The following is a 25,068-nucleotide window of genomic DNA, read 5'->3' on the forward strand; positions in this document are numbered from 1 at the left end:
ATACCCTGAACCATACTGTAAATCTATATTTTCGATACCATCTCAAATCTTTCAAGCTTGATGGGTTTTATATTATGCTCCCACAAAGGTTAGGTTAGGTTAGGTGGCAGCCCGATGTATCAGGCTCACTTAGACTATTCAGTCCATTGTGATACCACATTGGTGAACATCTCTCTTATCACTGAGTGCTACCCGATTTCATGTTAAGCTCAATGACAAGGGACCTCCTTTTTATAGTCGAGTCCGAACGGCGTTCCACATTGTGTTGAAACCACTTAGAGAAGCTTTGAAACCCTCAGAAATGTCACCAGCATTACTGAGGTGGGATAATCCACCGCTGAAAAACTTTTTGGTGTTCGGTCGAAGCAGGAATCGAACCCACGACCTTGGGTATGCAAGGCGGGCATGCTAACCAATGCACCACGGTGGCTCCCAACAACAATAATACAATTTTATTTCTATAGAACATTTTGTCAAAATTTTACTTCTATAGAAAATTTTGTCAATATTGTATTCTTATAAAAAAAATTGTAAAACTTTTTTGTATAGAAAAGTTTGCAAAATTTTATTTCTATAGAAAATTTTGTAAAAGTTCTATTTCTATAGAAAATTTTGTCAAATCAAATTATGTTAAAAAAACAATTCTATAGAAAATTTTGTCAAAATTTCATTTCTAACGAAAATTTTTTCAAAATTTTATTTATAGATGATGAAGATTTTTTTAGCAATGTATTTCTATAGGAAATTTTGTCAAGATTTTATTTCTATAGAAAATTTGGTTAAAATTTTATTTCTACAGAATTTTTTTTTTAAATTATATTTTTATAGAAAATTTTTTCAGAATTATATTTCTTTAGAAAAATTTTTCAAAATTTTATTTGTATAGAACATTTTTTCAAAATTTTATTTGTATAGACAATTTTGTCAAATTTGATATCTACAGAAAATTTTGTCAAAATTTTATATCTAACGAAAATTTTTTAAAAACTTTACTTATATAGAAGATTTTGTCAACATTTTATTTCTATAAAAAAATGTTGTCAAAATTTTATTTCTATAAAAAACTTTTGTCAAAATTTTATTTTTGTAAAAAAATGTTGTCAAAATTTTATTTCTGTAAAAAAATGTTGTTAAAAATTTTATTTCTGTAGAATATTTTTTCAAAATTTTACTTCTTTAGAATTTTTTTTTAAATTTTATTTCTATAGAAAATTTTGTCAATATAATATTCTTATAAAAAATTTTTTAATTTTTTTTATTTTATTTATATAGAAGATTTTTTTAACATTTTATTTCTATAGGAAATTTTGTCACAATTTTATTACTATAAAACATTTTGTCAACATTTTATTTCTATAGAAAAGTTTGTCAATATTGTATTCTTATAAAAAATGTTGTAAATTTTGTTTTTCTATAGAAAATTTTGCCAAAACTTTAATTCTATATAAAATTTCGTCAAAATTTCATTTCAAACGAAATTTTTCCAAAATTTTATTTATATAGATGATGAAGATTTTTTAAACAATTTATTTCTATAGGAAATTTTGTCAAAATTTTATTGGTATTGAAAATTTGGTTAAAATTTTATTTCTAAAGAAAAGTTTCAAAATTTCAAAATTATATTCCTATAAATATTTTTTCAGAATTATATTTGTATGGAAAATTTTGTCAACATTTTATTTCTATAGAAAATTTTGTCAATATTATATTCTTATAAAAAATTTTTAATTTTTTTTTTTTTATTTATATAAAAGATTTTGTCAACATTTTATTTCTATAGGAAATTTTGTCCAAATTTCATTTCTAAAAAAAAATTTTGTAAAACTTTTACTTCTTTAGAAATTTTTGTCAAAATATTACTTTTATAGAAAATGTTGTCAAAATTTTACTTCCATAGAAAATTTTGTCAAAATTTTATTTCTATAGAAGATTTTTTCAACATTTCATTTCTAGAGGAAACTTGGCAAAATTTTATTTCTATAAAAAACTTTTGTCAAAATTTTATTTCTATAAAAAAAGTTTGTCAAAATTTTATTTCTGTAGAATATTTTTTCAAAACTTTACTTCTTTAGAAATTTTTTTTTTAAATTTTATTTCTATCAAAAACTTTGTAATTTTTTTATTTTATTTATATAGACATTTTATTTCTATAGTTAATTTTGTCAAAATTTTATTTCTATAAAGAATTTTGTCAACATTTTATTTCTATAGAAAATTTTGTCAATATTGCATTCTTATAAAAGAAATTTGTAATTTTGTTTTGCTATAGAAAATTTTGCCAAAATTTTGTTTCTATAGAAAATTTTGTCAATATTGTATTCTTGTAAAAAATTTTGTAAATTTTTTTTCTATAAAAAATTTTGCCAAAACTTTATTTTTATAGAAAATTTTGTCAACATTTTCACAGTTTTATTTATATAGGTGACGAAGATTTTTTAAACAATTTATTTCTATAGGAAATTTTGTCAAAATTTTATTTCTATTGAAAATTTGGTTAACATTTTTTTCTAAAGAAAAGTTTTTCAGAATTATATTTCTATAGAAAATTTTTTTTCAGAATTATATATGTATAGAAAATTTTGTCAAGATTTTATATCTATAGACCAATTTGTCAAACTTTTATATCTATAGAAAATTTGGTCAAAATTTTATATCTAACGAATATTTTTTTCAAAATTTTATTTATATAGAAGATTTTGTCAACATTTTATTTCTATAAGAAATTTTGTCAAAATTTTATTTCTATAGAAAATTTTGTTAAATTTTTATTTCCATACAAAATTTTGTCAAAATTTTAATTATATAGAAGATCTTGTCAATATTTTATTTTTTATAAAAAATTTTGTCAAAGTTTTATTTCTATAAAAAAAAGGTTAGTCAAAATATTTTTCTTAGAACATTTTTTCAAAATTTTACTTCTTTACAACATTTTTTTAAATTTTTTTCTATAAATTTTTTTTTTCAAGATTTTATTACTGCAGAAAATATAATAGAAAAAGACAACTTTGTCAAAATTTTATTTCTATAGAAAATTTTGTCAATATTGTATCGACTTTTCCAAATTTTGTATAATTCGAAAAGTGAAGATTTTGATTCTGAGTACCATCCCTAAAGCAGTGTGGCCACGGTTGCCACAGTTGTTAGAATTCCATTACAAATGGTAGATTTGTTGCTGTTTGTGGGATTGATAGAATTCTTGATTTTTGATTTTGTAACATATTCCTCTTCAACTAAGTGGTATTTAATTTTCTACATTAATACAATTCTGATCAAATTTTCTACAGAAATAAAATTTTGACAAAATTTTCCATAGAATTAAAATTTTGACCAAATTTTCTATAGAAATTAAATTTTGACCAAATTTTCTATAGAAATAAAATTTTGACAAAATTTTCCATGGAAGTAAAATTTTGACCAAATTTTCTATAGAAATAAAATTTGCACAAAATTTTCTCTAGAAATAAAATTTTGTCAAAATGTTCTATAGAAATAAAATTTTGACAAAATTTTGTCAAAATTTTCTATAGAAATAAAATTTTGACAAAATTTTCTATATAAAATAAAATTTTGACAAAATATTCCATTGAAATAATTTTTTTTAAATTTTCTATAGAAAAAAACCGAATTTTTTGTGGAAAGAAAATTTAGGCCACATTTTTTACGGAAGAAATTTTCAATAGGAATAAAATTTTAGCAAAATTTTCCAAAATTTTGTCAAAATTTCCTATAGAAATAAAATTTTGACAAAATTTTCTATATAAAATAATTTTTTTTATATAAAATAATATTTTTTTTTATATAAAATATATTTTTATTTTTTATACAATTTTATATAAAATATATTTTTAAATAAAAAAATTTTTTTTTAAATTTTCTATAGAAAAAAAAACCGTATTTTTTGTAGAAAGAAAATTTAGGCCACATTTTTTCAATAGGAAACAAAAATTAACAAAATTTTCCATAGAAATAAAATTTTTACAAAATTTTCTATACAAATAAAATTTTGACCTAATTTTTCTATTGAAATAAAATTTTAACCAAATTTTCCATAGAAATAAAATGTTTACACAATTTTCTATACAAATAAAATTTTAACCAAATCTTCTGTAGAAATAAAATTTGGACCAAATTTTCTATAGAAATAAAATTTTGACCAAATTTTTCTATCTAAATAAAATTTTAACAAAATTTTCTATAGAAATAAAATTTTGAAAAAATTTTCCCCAGAAATAAATTGTTGACAAAATTTTCCATAGAAATAAAATTTTGACAAAATTTTCCATAGAAATAAAATTTTGACAAAATTTTCCATAGAAATAAAATGTTGACAAAATTTTCTATAAAAATAAAATTTTTTATAGAAATACAATTTTGACTAAATTTTCTATAAAATAAACTTTTGACAAAATTTTCTATAGAAATGAAATTTAGACTAAATTTTTTATAAAAAAGGTAATTTTGGCAAAATTTCCTGTTCAAATAAAATTTTGACAAAATAAAATTTCGACAAAATTTTCGATAGAAATAAAATTTTGACCAAAGTTCCTATAGAAATAAAATTAAGAAAAAATGTATATAGAAATAAAATTGTGGTATTTTTTCTAAGAATGTTGACCAGGAATAAAATTTTAATAAAAATAAAATGTTTACTATACATAATTATGAAAACTTATCAAATATCGATGACCTGAAAATATTCTTTTTTTTAATTATTCGATCTTTACAAAACTACACAGAAAAAAATTTTACGAAAATTTTTCCAGTTAAAATTTTAATTGAATTTTAAAAAAATATTCAATTAAAAGTTGAACTGGTTTAGCAAATTTTATAATTGAAACACAAATCAATCACACAAATAAATAGTATCAATTAATTTTTTAATTGGATCAATTAATTTTTTAATTGATACTATCATTTCTGTGACATTTCAAGACATTTCAATTAAAAAATTAATTGGATCAATTAATTTCGTGATTGAATCAGAAAAAAAATGTTTTTTGTGTGTACGGAATTAGACATTGGAATTTATAATATGATTTCGCGAATAAAATTATTAAGCCTTTGGTTTGGTATTTGAAACGTATAGTCATATATATTTGTATATATTCAAATGGGAAAATTTTTATAAAAATAAATGATTTAGATATGCGCCTACCCATAGGCAACAATTTTCGCAAACTTTTAAAGAGTACCAATTTTAAATGTACCATATAGATTAGGTTAGGTTAGGTGGTAGCCCGATGTATCAGGCTCACTTAGACTATTCAGTCCATTGTGATACCACATTGGTGAAATGTAACATACCATATATCATTGTGGCTTATTATATGAATTTTGAACATAGAAATCGTAACCTAGGCAAACATAAATATATAAATCAAAACATAGTTTTAAGCGAATATACATATATCCAAGCTTATACTTCAGTTTTCACTTAAAAACCTAAAACGTACTTTGGAATTTTACACATCCATATATACATATTAGAAGGACAAAATGACCTCATCTAGTTTTCTTATTCCTTCTACGAGAGAAAATTGAATTGTTGGACATTCGAATGCAAACACAATGACCAAGAATAAAGAATAAACAGTGAATGGCTTGAGATTTTGTGAGAAAATCAAATAAAAACCAAAAGTTTATGGATTGTTTTTTTATGACAAACAAAAACGAAAAGATTACCTCACACAATAGTCGCCAGTGCTTACGTGGCTGGAGAAATGGGTAAGGATGGCAAAAAAAAAATCAAATTTTAAAACTACAAGGTCCTGAAATAAACTTAAAAAAAATTAAACAAATAAAAGTTTCATTGTCCATTTAAAAGTGGACACAATTTCCTCAAATGTTTTAATATAAACCCCCTCCCCATGCACCCAATGGTATACTATAGCTTTTAATTCAATTTTTTATACAACTTTTTATTACAATTGGTCATTGCAATGACCATGTACGAATATGAAAATAGGCAGAAATTTTTGGATTGTTCTCTGATTTTTAAACATTTTCATAAAATATGTTTTTATTGTCATAACATTTCAATCAGCACAATGACAATGTACCATTAAAAACATAAAATTTTGTTTGTGATTGCATAGGAGTATAACATCAAGAATCTAAATAAAATTTTCCTTTTTTGTTTAGAAAAAGAAACTAAAACGCAAAATTGAATGCATACTTTTAGTCTGAATTTGGTACAATAAAGTTATATTACCTTTAATTTGAAATGTTTTAAGTCACAATTTTCCACAACTTTCAAATTTTCGAAAATCGAAAATGGCAATTCTAATTTCTTGGACATCGTAAATTCTTCTTGGAAATAAGAAGATTATTCCGTACCATCACATAGTGATATTTTTAAAATGGAAGCAAACTTTTAGGCTGAATTTCGTATACAAAAAGAGTTCCTTTTACTTTTGAATGTTTTCAGTTCTAAGAACTGAATGAATTAATGAATGATATTACTAATAGATGAGCTTCCTAAATATTAATAGATGAGCTTTTTAAATATTGTCAGTCGTTGTTTCTTCTAAGAAACATTTTATGTCTATAGAAATTTTGTCACAATTTTATTTCTATAGAAAATTTTGTCAAAATTGTATTTCTATAGAAATTTTGTCGAAATTTTATTTCTATAGAAAATTTTGTCAAAATTTTATTTCTATAGGAAATTTTGTCAACATTTTATTTCTTTAGAAAATTTTGTCAAAAATTTATTTCAATAGGAAATTTTGTCAAAATTTTATTTCTATAGAAAATTTTGTCAAAATTTAATTTCTATAGAAAATTTTGTCAAAATTTTATTTCTACAGAAAATGTTGTCAACTTTTTATTTCTATAAAAAAATTTGTCTACATATTTTTTCTTTAGCAAATTTTACCAATATATTAGAAATAGAAAATTTTGTCTAAAAATTTTCTTTAAATAGAAAATATTCTCTAAAATTTATTTCTATAGAAAATTTTGTCAAAATTTTAATTTTACAAAAAATTTTGTCAAAATTTTCTTTGTATAGAAAATTTTGCCAACATTTATTTCTTTAGAAAATTTTATTTAATTCGACAAAACTCTCTAAAATGTATTTCTATAATAGAAATAGAAAATTTTGTCAAAATTTTACTTCTATAGAAATTGTTGTAAAAACTTTGTTTCTACACAAAAGTTTGTCAATACGTTATTTCTTTACAAAATTTTGTAAAAAATTTAATTCTATAGAAAATTTTGTAAATATAATAGAAACAGAAAATTTTGTCAAAATTTTATTTCTATAGAAAATTTTGTCAAAAATTTATTTCAATAGCAAATTTTGTCAAAATTTTATTTCTATAGAAAATTTTGTCAAAATTTTATTTCTATAGAAAATTTTGTCAAAAGTTTATTTCTACAGAAAATGTTGTCAACTTTTTATTTCTATAGAAAAATTTGTCAACATATTTTTTCTTTAGCAAATTTTACCAATATATTAGAAATAGAAAATTTTGTCTAAAAATTTTCTTTAAATAGAAAATATTCTCTAAAATTTATTTCTATAGAAAATTTTGTCAAAATTTTAATTTTACAGAAAATTTTGTCAAAATTTTCTTTGTATAGAAAATTTTGCCAACATTTTATTTCTTTAGAAAATTTTATTTAATTCGACAAAACTCTCTAAAATGTATTTCTATAATAGAAATAGAAAATTTTGTCAAAATTTTACTTCTATAGAAATTGTTGTAAAAACTTTGTTTCTACACAAAAGTTTGTCAATACGTTATTTCTTTACAAAATTTTGTAAAAAATTTAATTCTATAGAAAATTTTGTAAATATAATAGAAACAGAAAATTTTGTCAAAATTTTATTTCTATAGAAAATTTTGTCAAAAATTTATTTCAATAGCAAATTTTGTCAAAATTTTATTTCTATAGAAAATTTTGTCAAAATTTTATTTCTATAGAAAATTTTGTCAAAATTTTATTTCTACAGAAAATGTTGTCAACTTTTTATTTCTATAGAAAAATTTGTCAACATATTTTTTCTTTAGAAAATTTTACCAATATATTAGAAATAGAAAATTTTGTCTAAAAATTTTCTTTAAATAGAAAATATTCTCTTAAATTTATTTCTATAGAAAATTTTGTCAAAATTTTAATTTTACAGAAAATGTTGTCAAAATTTTATTTCTATAGAAAATTTTGGAAATACAATAGAAATAGAAAATTTTGTCAAAATTTTACTTTTATAGAAAATTTAGTCAAAAGTTTACTTCTATAGAAAATTTTCTCAAAATTTTATTTATATAGAAATCTTTGTGAAAATTTTACTTCTATAGAAAATTATGTTAAAATTTTATTTCTATAGAAAATGTTGTCAACATTTTATTTCTATAGAAAATTTTGTAAACATATTTTTTCATTAGAAAATTTTACCAATATATTAGAAATAGAAAATTTTGTCTAAAAATTTTATTTAAGTAGAAAATATTCTCTAAAATGTATTTCTATAGAAAATTTTGTCAAAATTTTATTTCTATATAAAGTTTTGTAAATATAATAAAAATAGAAAATCTTGTCAAAATTTTACTTTTATAGAAAATTTATTCAAAATTTTACTTTTATAGAAAATTTTCTCAAAATTTTATTTATATAGAAAAGTTTGTAAACATTTTACTTCTATAGAAAATTCTGTAAAAATTTTAGTCCTATAGAAAATTTTATTTCCATGAAAATATTTTATTTCTATAGAAAATGTTGTCAAAATTTTATTTCTATAGAAAATTTTGTCAAAATTTTAATTCTACAGAAAATGTTGTCAAAATTTTATTTCTATAGAAAATTTTGTAAATATAAAAGAAATAGAAAATTTTGTCAAAATTTTACTTCTATAGAAAATTTTCTCAAAATTTTATTTATATAGAAATACTAGCGTAACCCGGCCCGCTTCGCTGCGCCTTCCGAAGCGTATTTGGAGGAACATTTTGCGTCAACTTAGTCAACTATATCCTTCGTGCTGAAAACAAATTCGAAAAGATTTCAATTCTTTTAAACAAAACGGACTACTTGATTTTTCGTTTATAGGTACAAATACGGCGGGAGAGGGTGTGCCCTTTCCTCCAAATTTTTTTAATAATGTTCTGTATTCAAGTAGTTGGACAATCTTGTATATTTCTTGTGAATTTTAAGTGTGGTTTGTCAAGGAAAGGTATCCTTCTCCTCAACATATCTGAAAATTAAGCACTCTATTATATCTTACAAAGAATTACTGTGTCCCATCCAATAAATCGGAAAAAGCAAAAGTAGTAAAAAATTTTACCACATTAACATTTGCTAAAATGTTGGAAAATGATGCACCCTATATGTTGGCTGCCAATTTCATGTAAATTTAAGTTCTTTACTAAAAAGAAGTTTGGCAGAAGCCTGTGCAAAAATCATAAAAGTATGTACCGAGTTCCCATTTACGGACAACCCTCTACTTTCAACTTAAGAAAAAAAAAAAAAAACGCACAAAAGGGAACCCACTCTTTACTAAAAAGAAGTCTGGCAGAAGCCTGTGCAAAAATCAAAAATTACGTACCGAGTTCCCATTTTCGGACAACCCTCTACTTTCAATTTAAGAAAAAAAAAAACGGACAAAAGGGAACCCTCCACCCACCTTCGCTCCACTCCGACCTGATATCGGACTATCACGTACCCTATATTAATTTCGCATCTACTCAATGGTTCCTATAAATTCTATCGAAGTAAATCGACAAAGTTTATTTCAATTTTCCCCTTCCCTAACCAGATATCGAAAAATCATATACTAATTTAAAAATCATGTATAAATTTAATCACCTCCTCCCACGTTCCCTGTAAATTTCAAGTAAATCGGCGATGTTTAAATTTTGCTCTATTGTTTTAAAGGGACGTCACTTTCCCCGATACAATATCGACAAACACCGTAGTGAATAGCACCCCTAACCTTCCCTGAAAATTCTTGAAACTTTCCTTCAAGTGTGGGGCAAGGAAGGTTGCCTCTTCGTTCATAACCTTCCCCCACTGCTTTTGTAAATTTCAAGAAAACTTAAATTTTTTTTTGCAGTTTTAGAGGAGGGCCTCCTCCCCGACCAAATGTCGAAAAGCGTATCTTTTGTAAACGTCCCAGAAAATGTCAAGCAAATTATAAGCCTAAAGGGGCGGCCTCTCTTCCGTCCAAATATCACAAAATCAGGTATCAACTATTACGGTTGACGGAGGTTACGATCTCTCCAAAGTGTTCTGTAAATTTCAAGTAACTCGGTAAAGTTTAATTGTTTCTCTGCATGTACTTAAGAGAAGCGGATGTCTCCCTATGCCCTTTTATTTTTATTAAAAAATCAGGAACCTGATATAAATTTCATAACCTCACCCATTTTTTCCGTAAAATTTCAGTCGGGGGAGTTTAGTTTTGTTTTCACTGTACTTTAAAAAAAAAGTCGGGCAAAGGGGTGGTCCCCCTCCCCGACCAAATATCGAAAAATAATGTAGCGGATTTTTGTCTAGATGCCAACCCCAACATTCAATGAAAATTTCAAGCAAATCGCATAATTTTGTTCCAAGTTTCAAAAAGTAGGGCAAGGGGGAGGTCCTCCTCCCCATCCACATATGAAATCATCGCGTACCCCATATTAATTCCATAACCTCATCACATGTTCTCTGTAAATCTCAGATAATTTAGAGAATTTTAGTTTTTTCACTGTACTTTAAAAAAAGTCAAACAAAGGGGAGGCCCCCCTCCGCCACCAAATATCGAAATATAAAGTAGCGGATCTTTGTCTAGATGCCAACCCCAACCTTCAATGAAAATTTCAAGGAAATCGGTCAACTTTGGTCCAAATTTCTAAAAGTCCGACAAAGGGGAGGTCCCCCTCCGCGACCAGGTGTCAAAAAATGAGGTACCCTATTTTCACCACATGAACGCCCCCTACGATCTCTGAAAGTTTCAAGTAAATCGGTTCAGCCGTTTCGTAGCCAACTCGGACCACACAAACAAACAAAAAGTCGCTTAAGGGGAGGTACCCCCTCCCGATCAAATTTCGAAAAAAAAATTGCGAATCTTTGTCTAGGGATCACCCCCTACTATCCCTGAAAACTTCGTGCAAATCGGTCAAGTTTGGTTTAATTTTCAAAAAGTCGGACAAAGGGGAGGTTCCTCTCCGCGACCATATGTCAAAAAATGAGGTACCCTATTTTCAGCACATGAGTGCCCCCCACGATCTCTGAAAGTTTCAAGTAAATCGGTTCAGCCGTTTTCGCGCCAACCCGGAACATACAAATAAACAAACAAACAAACAAATAAACAAACATAATTTGAATTTTATATATATATAGATTTGTAAAAATTTTACTTCATGGAAATAAAATTTTTAGAACATTTTATTTCCATGAAAATTTTGTCAATATTTTTTTCTATAGCAAAATTTTATTTCTATAGCAAATTTTGTCAAAACTTTATTTCTTTACAAAATTTTGTAAAAATTTTAATTCCATAGAAAATTTTGGAAATATAATAGAAACAGAAAATTTTGTCAAAAATTTATTTCTATAGAAATTATTGTCCACGTTTTAGTTCTATAGAAAATTTTATCAATATAATAGGAATATAAAATTTTGTCAAAATTTTATATCTATAGAAAATTTTGTCAAAATTTTATTTCTATAGAAAATGTTGTCAACATTTTATTTCTATAGAAAATTTTGTCAACATATTTTTCCATTAGAAAATTTTACCAATATATTAGAAATAGAAAATTTTGACTAAAAATGTTATTTAAGTAGAAAATATTCTCTAAAATGTATTTCTATAGAAAATTTTGTCAAAATTTTATTTCTATGTAAAGTTTTGTAAATATAATAAAAATAGAAAATTTTGTCAAAATTTTACTTTTATAGAAAATTTTGTCAAAATTTTACTTTTATAGAAAATTTTCTCAAAATTTTATTTATATAGAAAAGTTTGTAAACATTTTACTTCTATAGAAAATTCTGTAAAAATTTTAGTTCTATAGAGAATTTTATTTCCATCAAAATATTTTATTTCTATAGAAAATGTTGTCAAAATTTTATTTCTATAGAAAATTTTGTCAAAATGTCATTTCTATAGAAAATGTTGTCAACATTTTATTTCTGTAGAAATTTTACCAATATATTAGAAATAGAAAATTTTGTCTAAAAATTTTAGTTAAATAGAAAATCTTCTCTAAAATTTATTTCTATAGAAAATTTTGTCAAAATTTTAATTCTACAGAAAATTTTGTCAAAATTTTATTTCTATAGAAAATTTTGTAAATATAATAGAAATAGAAAATTTTGTCAAAATTTTACTTTTATAGAAAATTTATTCAAAATTTTACTTCTATAGAAAATTTTCTCAAAATTTTATTTATATAGAAAAGTTGGTAAAAATTTTACTTCTATAGAAAATTCTGTAAAAATTTTATTTCTATAGAAAATTTTATTTCCATGAAAATTTTGTCAATATTTTATTTCTATAGAAAATGTTGTCAAAATTTTATTTCTTTACAAAATTTTGTAAAAATGTTGATTCTATAGAAAATTTTGTAAATATAATAGAAACAGAAAATTTTGTCAAAATTTAATTTCTATAGAAAATTGTATCAAAGAAAATTTTGTCAAAATTGTATTTCCATAGAAAATTTTGTCAAAATTGTATTTCTATAGAAAATTTTGTCAAAATTTTATTTCTATAGAAAATTTTGTCAAAATTTTATTTCTATAGAAAATTTTGTCAAAATTTAATTTATATAGAAAATTTTGTCAAAATTTTATTTGTATAGAAAATTTTGTCAAAATTTTATTTCTATAGAGAATTTTGTCAAAATTTTATTCGTATAGAGAAATTTGTCAAAATTGTATTTCTATCGAAAAATTTGTCAAATTTTTTTTCTAAGGAAAATTTGTGAAGTTCCTCTTAGTTGGAGAGAAACTTCCTACGAAAATTCGTATTTTTTAAGCTCTAGGACCAGAGAATTTCAAAAGGGATGAGAAAAGTGCACCCCTGAAAAATATTTATCAATTTTATGCATTGATATCTTCAAATAGCCTTTTGCTATATTTGCAAGTAAAAAAAATTATGCAAAAAAGGAAAACACTCTAGAGCAAGTAATCTTTTCGGGAATGTGAATGGAATGTTGCTCTAAAGAGACGATCCCATAATGAAAGGACCTATTTTAGTCACTCTTCGCTAAAACAATATTGTTGTGAGACCAAAGACTTCATGTCTTTAAAATACGATTCCGTATTTTGCTAAGCATAACAGACGCATTTCCCTGATACAATGTTTTATTCCTTGTCTAAAAGTCGATAGACTTTTCAATGAAGTCGGTTTGCCCTTATAGTTAAGTGATTCGACTTTAAATTGGGTATCCTAAAATTAAAGAAAGTTTTCTTTGACTAAAGACAATTTGGCTTTAATAATTCTGAAAAAAATCATCAAAATTATTAAGATTGTTTTTAAAGTTTTTGTCTCTTTTTGCAAAAAAACGTTTAAAAATAGTATTTTCATTTGTCCTTACTTCAATTTTCCACCGAGACTGCGTGTGTATGTATGGAGCCCACGCAAACGGGATACCATAAGCTTGACTTGGGGATCGGATCTTCTTCGCCATATAGAAAAGTCATTTTTTGACGATTTGTGGGATCGTCGGTTCCTCTTCGTCCAATGACAAAATATTTATATGGGAGCAACAACAGAGGATATGTCTCAACACGCAGGGAAGGGACATGACTACCCCAAACTTGTCTAACGAGCAAAATGTTATTCTTGAACGGACAAAAATGTCGCAGTTTATTTTTTAAAGACATAAAATTTTGAGAAAAATTTGCTATAGAAATAAAATTTTAGCAACATTTTCTATAAATATACCATTTTGAAAAAAATTCTTGTAGAAATAAAACATTGACAAAATTTCCTATGTAAATAAAATTTTGAGAGAATTTTTTATAGAAAAAAACTTTTGAGAAAATTTTGACAAAACTTTCTATAGAAATATAATTTTTACCAAATTTTCTATAGAAAAAAATTTTAAGAAATTTTCTATAGAAATAAAATTTTGGCAAAATTTTTTATAGATATAATATTTTGACAAAATTTTCTATACATATATCATTTTGACAAAATTTGTTATAGAAATAAATTTTTGACATAATTTCCTATACAAATAAAATTTTGAGAAAATTTTCTATAGAAATAAAATTATTAGAAAATTTTCCATAGAAACAAAATTTTGACAAAATTTTCTATAGGATTAAAATTTTGAAAGAAAAATTGAGAAATTTTCTGTGGAAATAAAATTGTGACAACATTTTCTATGGAAATAAAATTTTGACAAAGTTTCCTATAGAAATAAAATTATGAGAAAATTTTCTATAGAGACAAAATTTTCTTAGAAATAAAAATTTGACAAAATTTCCTATAGAAATAAAAATTTGAGAAAATTTTTTATAGAAATAAAATTTTGACCAAATTTTCTATAGATGTAAAATTTAGAGAAAATTTCTATAGAAATGAAATTTTGCGCCAATTTTCTATAGAAATAAATTGTTGTATCATTCATTCAGTCAAAGAATCAGTCAGAATCAGTCAAAAATCGTAGGTTGGGTTTTTTTAAATTTTGCCAAAGCGAAAATCTACCTTTTATCGAAGGCCATGTTTTCGAATATTAATAAAATCGATAAATCGACTTTTTCAAATTTTGAAACGTCGACAACTCGAGTTTTTTATTTCTACTATCATTTAACGACAAAAATCGAAATGTTGTCATAAAATCGAAGAAAGGATGTGTCGAAAATCGCAATTGCAAAATTCGAATTTTAAATAATTACAGAAGTCAAAAATTGACTTTTTAAACATTTTTAAAAATTGAAAACTGAAATTGCCCAAAATTTTTGATATAGTCCAGAGTCGCCATTTAAACATTTTGATAAAGTTGAAAATCGACTTTTACAAAAGTTGTCTACTCGAAAACGGACTTTTAGAAATTTTTAAAAATCGAAAAGTCGAACTTTCCAATTTTGAAAATCGACTTTTGCTAATGTCCTTTTATCGAAAGCCAACATTTGAAATTCGAATTTTAAATAATTACTGAAGTCAAAAATTGTTTTTCTATACATTTTTAAAAGTTGAAATATGAAATTGCCCAAAACTTGATAAAGTCGAAAGGCGACATTTCGAAATTTTGATAAAGTTGATAAAGTAGAACATCGACTTTTACAAAAGTGGTATAGTCGAAACTGACTTTTTTATAAATCGAAAAGTCAAACTTTCCAATTTTGAATATCGACTTTTGCTAATGTCCTTTTATCGAAAGAAAACATTTCTAATATTGATAATGTCGAAAAATCAACTTTTCCAACTTTTTAAATGTCGACAAATTTTTAACAACAAAACTCGAAATGTTCACATTAAATCGAGGTAGGAAAGGGTCGAAAATCGCAATTGTAAAATTCGAATTTTAAATAATTACAGAAGTAAAAAAATGTCCTTTTAAACATTTTTAAAAGTTGAAATATGAAATTCTCCAAAACTTGATAAAGTCGAAAGGCGACATTTCGAAATTTTGATCAAGTAGAAAAAGTAGAACATCGACTTTTACAAAAGTTGTATAGTCGAAACTGACTTTTTTATAAATCGAAAAGTCGAACTTTCCAATTTTGAAAATCGACTTTTGCTAATGTCCTTATATCGAAAGCCAACATTTCTAAGATTGATAAAGTCGAAAAATCAACTTTGTTAAATTTTTAAATGTCGACAAATTTTTGACGACAAAACTCGAAATGTCCACATTAAATCGAGGTAGGAATATGTCGAAAATCGCAATTGTAAAATTCGAATTTTAAATAATTACAGAAGTAACAACTTGTCTTTTTAAACATTTTTAAAAGTTCAAAATTGAAATTGTTCAAAACTTGATAAAGTCGAAAGGCGACATTTCGAAATTTTGATAAAGTAGAAAAAGTAGAACATCGACTTTTACAAACTTGTGTAGTCGAATTTTAAAAATTTTTAAAATTCGAAAAGTCAAACTTCCAATTTTGAAAATCGCCTTTAGAAAAAGTTGAAAGTCGTGGTTTCGAAATTTTAAAAAAGCTAAAATCCACCTTTTATCGAAAGCTAACTTTTCACATTCGATTTTTTGATTTCGACTAACTTTTAACGATAATAATCGAAAAGTCCACATTAAATTGAGGTAGGAAAGTGTCGAAAATCGCAATTGTAAAACTCGAATTTTAAATAATTACAGAAGTAAAAAATTGTCTTTTTAAACATTTTTAAAAGTTTAAAATTGAAATTGTTCAAAACATGATAAAGTCGAAAGGCGACATTTTGATAAAGTTGAACATCGACTTTTACAAATGTCGTGTAGTCGAATTTTTAAAATTTTTAAAAATCTTTCCAATTAATGAATTGTTGATTGAAACGAGCTCGAAGTCTGTATTTTTTAATTTATTTTTTTATTCAATATTTCGTCTTTTCATTGAAAGACTTCATCGAAAAAATTATTGAAAACAACAAAAATATTACACCCACTATTGAGTAGAACCTAACGACACAGCGTCTGTTGTCATACATCGAAAAGTCAAACTCGAATCGAAAAGTCAAACTTCCAATTTTGAAAATCGCCTTTAAAAAAAGTTGAAAGTCGGGGTTTCGAAATTTTAAAAAAGCTAAAATCCACCTTTTATCGAAAGCTAACTTTTCACATTCGACTTTTCGATTTAGACTAACTTTTAACGATAATAATCGAAAAGTCCACATTAAATTGAGACGTCAAAAATTGACTTTTTAATAATTTTTAAAATTTGAAAACTCAAATTGTCCAAATCTTTAATAAAGTCAAAAGTCGACATTTGATAAATTTTGATAAAGCTGAACATCGACTTTCTCAAAATTTGTATAGTCGAAAATTGTCTTTTTAAATTGAGACATCAAAAATTTACTTTTTAATAATTTTTAAAATTTGAAAACTCAAATTGTCCAAATCTTTAATAAAGTCAAAAGTCGACATTTGATAAATTGTGATAAAGCTGAACATCGACTTTCTCAAAATTTGTATAGTCGAAAATCGTCTTTTTAAAATTTTTAAAAATCGAAAAGTAAATTTATTCAATTATGAAAATCGACTTTAGCAAAAGTCGGAAATAGGTAAGTCGTCTTTTGATCGAAAATAAATTTTCAAAATATTGGTAAAGTCGTAAAATTCACTTTTTCAAATTTTGAAATGTCGATAAAACGACTTTTTCGACTAGAATTTCATCCTTAAACTTAAACATAATTTTGTTTAGCTTTAATTTATAACGACATTTCGAAATTTTGATAAAGCTGAAAATTGAACATGGATTTTTAAAAATCGACGATTTCGATTGGAGACGTCAAAAATTGACTAGTAAACATGGAAAAGTGAAATTATTCAAAACATTGATAAATTCAAAAATCGACATTTCCATATTTTGATAATATTGAAAAGTTGAAAATCGACTTTTTGAAATTTTCAGCTTTTAATAAAGTCAAAAATTTACTTTAGCAAAAAACGAGTTTTACAAATTTTGATAAGGCAAAATTTGACTTTTTGTTGAAAGTCCACTTTTCAAATATTGATAAAATCGAAAAAAAAAATCAAATATTCTAAATTTTTATATAACGAAAAAATAATTTTTTGGTACCTGTTGTCTCATCCTTAAACACAGAAAAAAAATTCACGAGAATTTTCCCAATTAAATTCTTAATTGAATTTTAAAAAATATTCAATTAAAAATTTAATTCAACAATTTTTTTAATTGAAAAAAAAATCAATCACAAAAATTAATTAATTAAAATTAATTAATTTTTTATTAAAATTAATTAATTTTTAAATTGACTTTCAATTAATAATTTAATTAATACTATCATTTCTATGATTGAAGACGCTTCAATTAATTTCGTGATTGAATCAGAAAAAAAAAATTTGTGTGAATGTTAACATAAATTTGTTTTTCGCTTTCACTTACCATTTCCCTCTTTCTCATAAGAGCCACGATCCATATCTTCCTCATCGTCGCCTTCTTCCTCAACTATATTCATATTTTGTTTTTCATCATCGAAAAGTTGCTCCTCGGAATCGGTTAGATATTCGGTTTCATCCTCTTTCGATGTTTGCGATGATACACCCGGATAGGAGGGTGGTGTCAATACCATACCCTCAACCTCATCAATATGGACATTATCGGCCCCAGCAGCATATACCACATTGGGTTTATGATGATGTTGTTCCTGTTGCTGCTGCTGTTGTTGTTGTTGATGTAATTGTGTTGCCGATTTTGGTTTGGCAGCCGATACCATATGATGATCATTAGAGGGTATTATCAAGAGAATCGAAACAAATAGAAATGCATAGAGGAGACGCATGCTAATTAAATTTGAACTAATCGATGTGGATAACGATATAGAGGAAAACAAAGACGAAGAAGATAGCCATGATGAGGACGCCGATGACAATGAAGATGAAGAGGATTTTGTTCTCCAGGGTTTTCCAGATTTCTGGCTTGCCACCAATTTATGGGAGTTTTCTTGAAAATTTCGTTTATTTGCTGACGACGACGATGATGACGACGCTGATGTTAATAACCATGAAAATAATGGTAATTCTAGTTTTTCTTTTGGTATTTTATTTACAAAAGTAATGAGGCTTAGAAACGATAACAACAATGTTAACAAAAGATTTCTTAATTGTTTAGCAACAATGTTGAGATACACAAATGTTGCTGGCACATATGATCGAGCTGCTGCCAAGGTCATTTCTTCCGTCTGCCGATCACTAAAATATGCTGACACAGTTTCGTTGTCCTCCTCGGTAGCCTCTGTAGACCTTAGACGGCCTCTTCGACGACGACTATTAAAATCTAAGGATTCCTTTATGGGTTTGAATATCGCCTTAATATTGGACTTCCCCTGGGGATCTTGCTGTTGCCCAAAGGGGAAATAATGCATAGGCAAGGGCAACATTTTATTTGTTGGCATTTCTTGTTTTTGCCCTGGCTCGATATCATTTAAGAGAGAAGGATTGTTTCGTTTAAAGATTTGTGCCTTCATTTTTTCTAATAGAGTTGGGAAATCGGTTTTCACATTAGCCTCATTTTGGGCCTTGACAAGTGCCGCCGCCTTAATGGTTGAAAAGCCCTGTGGTGTGGTTTGTGCATTTGGCCCATACCCTTGGCAAAAGGGTAAAATTTTCCTCGCTAAAGCTGCAAATGCTGGTAGCATTTTTTCATCAACTATTTTAGCCACATAATTGCTTTGTGATTGTTGACGTTGATGGTGATGATGACGACGATGGTGATGGCCTAGTATATCCTTTTTAATACCTTTAGGGCTATTTTCATAAGGGCTTAATGTTATCCTTTGAAAATCGTGCAGGTTTTGTGATATCTGATTAGGGGTTTTAAAGATTTCATTGTGTTTTTCCAAAGAAATATCTAAGTTTTTTGCTAATATTTGCGGTTTTATTGGCTGGAAACATGTTGCCTTAGGTTGCTGCAACATTGGACCCCAAGAATTAGGATGAGAGCAAAGAAAATGTCTCCTTTATTACAATTTTGTGCAATTTTTTTATTTTTGAATTTTTTCGAAAAGCTTTATTTTTGGGGGATATTCGGGGTTTTGCTTAATGTTGAGGTTTTTCTGTTTTTGATTTATTTACAATTTTAGTATTTTTTTTTTCTTTAATTACTTATTTTTTTTTTTGGTAATCAAAAACCGTTTGTTATCGTTGTCGTTGCTTGGTAAGGTAATTTTTTTTAAGTATTTTCTAAAGGATATTATTTTGGGGGAAATTTGTTTGTTTTTTTTTGTTTCTTTTAGGCTTAAGAATATTTTTTTTTCTTTTGTTTTAAATGTAGTTGATAATATTTGTTTATATTATTTTTTGCTATACTTTGACGATTATAAAGGTGCTTGTATTTCTTTTTTATTATAATAATTAATAGTGGAGACTAAGAATAAGTTAAGCTTTCCGGCTTTATTTAAAGATAACAAGATAATGGTTTCTGCTATTTTTTTTTAAAGAAGACTTTTTTTGTTTGTTAAACTAGAATTTCCATATTTTTTTAAATTTTTTTAATTTTGTTTAACACTGAAATTGTTTTGCCCGAAATTTTTTTATATTTTTGTGGTATATATATATTTTTTTTCTTGTATACATAGAAGTTTTAAATTTATTTATTTTTTAATTTTAAATTGCCATAACAATTTTTGTTGTTGTTTTGATATTTCTTAATTTATCACATATTTTTTTTGGGGTAAAGCCTATTGTTTGCCTTGTTTGTATTTTTTCTTTTCTTTTCTTTGGGGTTTCTTTTCCCATAAGCTTTGGCTATACCTCCCGTATTGTAAAATGCCATGTATATCTAGGTATATAAGGTTAGCGTTTCATGCGTAATTGTGTAGGCGCTTATTTTCCTCACTAAAACAGAAACAGAAATTATTTTTTTTACATTTTCTTTTCGTGGAGAAGATGAGGGCCGTTTTGGTGGAGAAGGGAAAAAGTTTTTTATATCAACCGCCACTTTACATTTTCTGGGGGAAAATGTATTAGATAAACACTCCAAATAATATATAAAACCGCCTTGATAAATAATATTTTTGCTTTGAAACAATTTTTAACACTAAAGCCTAAAAGTAGGCTTGAAAATTTTGGTTAAAGAATTTTTTTAATAGGGTTTTCAATGATTTTTTAACACTGAAGCCTTAAATTAGGCTTGAAAATTTTGGTTAAACAATTTTTTTAAAGGTTTTTTTCTTAATGACCACTTTACTTTTTTTTATTTATCTATGCCTTTAGCCTTTGGCAAAGGCTAAAATTTGAGGTTTTTCCATAACACTTTTCGATTTTTATATTTTTTCCAAAAATTTTTTCTTCCTTTACTCTCTATTAACTAAAAAAAAACACAAAAGGAAAATTGTTTTTTTTCAACTCCTTGGCCGCTTTGGCAGTCTGCAGCAGTATTTTTTTGGTTCATATACACAGGTTCGTTTGTATGTATTTTCAATTTTTTGTAATTTTCGAGTTCAGCAGCCAGCGATGTTGTGTTCCATTCGCGTATTCTTAACGTTATGATAACTCGTTTATTTTTCTAGTTTTCGTTAAGCTATTTTGCACATTGTTATAGCATGTCTTCTAGGCGCACACGCTTTTTTTTGGGGGGGTGCAAACGAAACCCAAAAAGAAACAAACACACACCGTACCGACGACTCGTTTCTTGTTGTTTTTTTGTTTCATTTAATCATAATAGCATAGAATGAGTGTAATAAGCTTTTGTAAAATACGGTAGAGAGAGAGCATGAGAGATCATTTGTTTTGTTAAGAGACTAAACTTAGGTATAAGCTTTCGTTGTGTTTGCTATTTGCTTTGACCATCGTTGAAGGCGGGCTGGAATTTTGTTGGCGTTTTGTATTTGTCTCTGGCTGTGTGTGTGCGTTCTCAGCACTCAGTAGTGGTGGTATTTGAGTGCTGAAAATGAGTACTTTGCTCTAGCACTCCTGCCGTAAGGTCTCTGCAAAGAGAAAGATATAAACAAATTCTTATAAAATTGAGTTTTTAAAGGAAATTAAGAGATAAATATAAAATTAAAAAATTTTTGTAAATAACAAAAATTTAAAATTTAGAAAAAATGTGCTAAGAGATTTATGGTAATTGCGTTCAAATAGATTCACAATTAATTTTTATTGGCAATATTATTTATTTATTATTAAAAAAAATGAAAAATATCGCAGATTTTAAGCCTTGGCTTATGCTATTGAAAATTATCAATAAGGTAAATAACTGGCAAAAATGTCAGATTCCCTTTGTGATTATAAAAGAGACCCCCTTAATTCACACATACATTTTTTCTGATTTAATTACGAAATTAGTTGGACCAATTTTTTTTTTTTTATTGTCTTCAATTACGAAAAGTATAGTATCAATCACAGTTTCAATTGGAAATTAAAAAAAAAATCATTAACAAATTTAAATAAAATTTTTATTTGATTTAATTGAAAATTTAATTGATCTCAAATAATTTGTTCATTAAAAATGTAACTATTTTCAATTACTTTCCTAACTGACTTAGTTTTTTTAGTTTGATTAAAAAATTGAATTTTTAGTTAAAAATAAAAAAAAACTACCGCCACATTTTTTTTAATTGAAATACATATTTGAAATAAATTTTTAGTTAAAAATTAAAAAAAAAATCATCACTACAAAAAACTTTGTCTCTGCAGAAAATTGTATCAAAATTTTATTACTATAGAAAATTTTGTCAAAATTTTATTTCCAAATAAAAAAAAATTTGTTAAAAGTTTATTTTTATAGAAAATGTTGTCAAAATTTAATTTCTATAGAAAATTTTGTAAAAATTTTATTTCTTTAGAAAATTTTGTCAAACTTTCATTACTATAGAAGATTTTTTCAATATTTTATTTCTATAGAAAATTTTGTCAAAATTTTATTTCTATAGAAAATTTTGTCAAAATTTTATTTCTATAGAAAATTTTGTCAAAATTTTAATTCAGTAGAAAATTTTGTCAAACTTTCATTACTATAGAAGATTTTTTCAATATTTTATTTCTATAGAAAATTTTGTCAAAATTTTATTTCTATAGAAAATTTTGTCAAAATTTTAATTCAGTAGAAAATTTTGTCAAACTTTCATTACTATAGAAGATTTTGTCAATATTTTATTTCTATAGCAAATTTTTTTTAAATTTTATTTTTATAGAAAATTTTGTCAAAATTTTATTTCTATAGAAAATTTTGTCAAAATTTCATTTCTAATAAATTTTTTTTTCAAAATTTTATTTCTAGCGAAAATTTTGTCGAAGATTTATTTCTAATGAAAATTTTTTCAACATTTTATTTCTATAGAACATTTTGTCAAAATTTTATTTCTATACACAGAAAAAATATCACCAAAATATTCCCAATTAAAAAGTTGATTGAAGTTGAAAAATTCTTCAATTAAAAAATTAATTGATACTATTAACCTTTTAATCAAACTAGACACATTAAGTCAATGATTGGAATTTTTAAATTTTCAATTAACAAATTAATTGGTACAATTAACATTTTAATCAAAATCGGTAGAGTAAGACAGTTAAACAATTATGGGAGTTTTTTTTTAATTCTTCATTATTTTTTTTTTTTTTTTTGTAACTATAAATTATGGAATCAAACTAAAAAGGATTAGAATTGGTTATAGAAATTGGTTGTAGCAATTAAAAATAGTGTCGTTTTTAATTAAAAATTAATTGAATTTGGCAATCAACATCAATTAAAAATTTAATTGAATCAATTAAAAAATTAATTGAAATTTGCTAATGAAATCAATGCATTTTTAATAAAGTATTTTTTTATGCTCAATTAAAACAGTGATTGATACTATCAATTTCGTGATTGAAAACATTTCAATTACAAAATTAATTGGATCAATTAATTTTGTGATTGAATCTGAAACAAAATTTTTTGTGTGTAGAACATTTTGTCAAAATGTTATTTCTATAAAAAAAATTTTTGTCAAATTTTTATTTCTATAGAAAATTTTGTCAAATCGGGGGAAAGATATATATGTGTATAGCACACACATCTAAATCTGAACCAATTTAAACCAAAATTGGAATGCATATCCAGAACGTTATTTCTACGCCCTGTACAATTTAAAGCAAATCAGGGAACAACTCTAGCTTCTGGGCCCATATTAGTTCATATCTGGCGAAAGATATATATGGGTACTATATCTAAATCTTAACCGATTTCAATCAAAACCGGCACACTTTACGACACCATCAATTGCACTTCTTGTGCAAAATTTAAAGCAAATTAGGGTAAACCTCTGGCTTCTGGGCCCATATAAGTGCATATCGGGCGAAAGATTTATATGGTAGCTATATCTAAATATGAACCGATTTCTTCCAAAATCAATGGGGTTCTATTTTGAACTAATACAGACACTGCAACCTAGACATTGATCACAAAAATGATTTCACAGACAGACAATCGGACGGACGGACATGGCTAGATCGACTCAGGAACCCACCCTGAACATTATTGTCAACGACACCCTGTATCTATCTCGTCTCCTTCTGGGTGTTGCAAATATATGTACTAACTTATAATACCCTGTTCCACAGTGTGGGGCAGGGTATAAAAATTGCGAAATTTAATACTAAAATTGCACAACTGCATGGGGTTAAGGCGAATTTCTAGGACAACATCAGGGCAGCAACCGCTAGCTACAGAACCGTTGGTCGAATTCCCTATACAAGGCTCATTTTCTTAGCAGAAGAAAATGGAATAGAAGACTCCAGATGAAGGAAATTTAATAAGTGAGTTGAGAAATTCAAAACCGAGCGTATGTTTACAGCAATTCAAGCAGCATTGCCTTTGTGGCACTTAAGTGATAAATTTGCCTATACCATATGCAATATTTTTATTTTTTGTGCCACCTTTTTTGTTAGATTGTGTCATTTTTTCTTTAATTCCTTTTATGCTGTAATAGTTTTTGCAGAGTTTAATCCTTTGACTACCGATGCCCACTTTTATTTTGCTGTTACTATTTTTTCTGACACTTTTTTACAATTTATTGCGAATGGCACCTTTTGTGCCACTTTTTAAAAATTTCACAATAGTAAGGCTGATCTCAAACAATCTCTGTGAAAGACATGTCGATCACCGGCAAAATGTCTAACCGAAATTCATTAGAAGACTGATTATTTGGCCATTTAATCTGTAGACAATAAGTGCATCATGACATTCAGGGAACCCATACCTGTCATAATATGTGCAACTGAGATAAAATATAAACAAATTGCACAATTTTAGTAATTCTTACTGTGTTTTTAAACTTTTTTAAAACAAAAAAACAAGTATATACAGCCGTAAGTTCGGCCTGGCCGAATCTTATGTACCCTCCACCAAGGATTGCATAGAAACTTCTACTAAAGACTGTCATCCACAACCGAATTACTTGAGGTATCTTAAAACTTCCTAACACCGTCTTCTTAATTGTTAGTAAGTCAATACGTGGTATATATTAAACGAAAAAAG

At 25.6% G+C, this 25,068-nt stretch overlaps 1 protein-coding gene across 8 annotated transcripts in view; it reads right to left on the reverse strand.

Moving 5' to 3' along the window:
* Nckx30C (solute carrier family 24 member Nckx30C) overlaps positions 1-25,068 on the reverse strand; it is a 544,602-nt gene that overhangs the window by 472,016 nt on the left and 47,518 nt on the right. For 6 of the 8 annotated variants that reach the window (XM_075293619.1, XM_075293617.1, XM_075293620.1 and 3 more), the window contains exon 1: positions 17,998-20,793. In XM_075293619.1, coding sequence (XP_075149734.1) covers positions 17,998-19,528 — 1,531 coding nt within the window. In that variant the 5' untranslated portion in view covers positions 19,529-20,793. The other 2 variants (XM_075293614.1, XM_075293615.1) reach the window with 2 other exon arrangements.

Source organism: Haematobia irritans, chromosome 2 (genome assembly GCF_050003625.1).
Source record: "Haematobia irritans isolate KBUSLIRL chromosome 2, ASM5000362v1, whole genome shotgun sequence".
NCBI lineage: Eukaryota > Metazoa > Arthropoda > Insecta > Diptera > Muscidae > Haematobia > Haematobia irritans.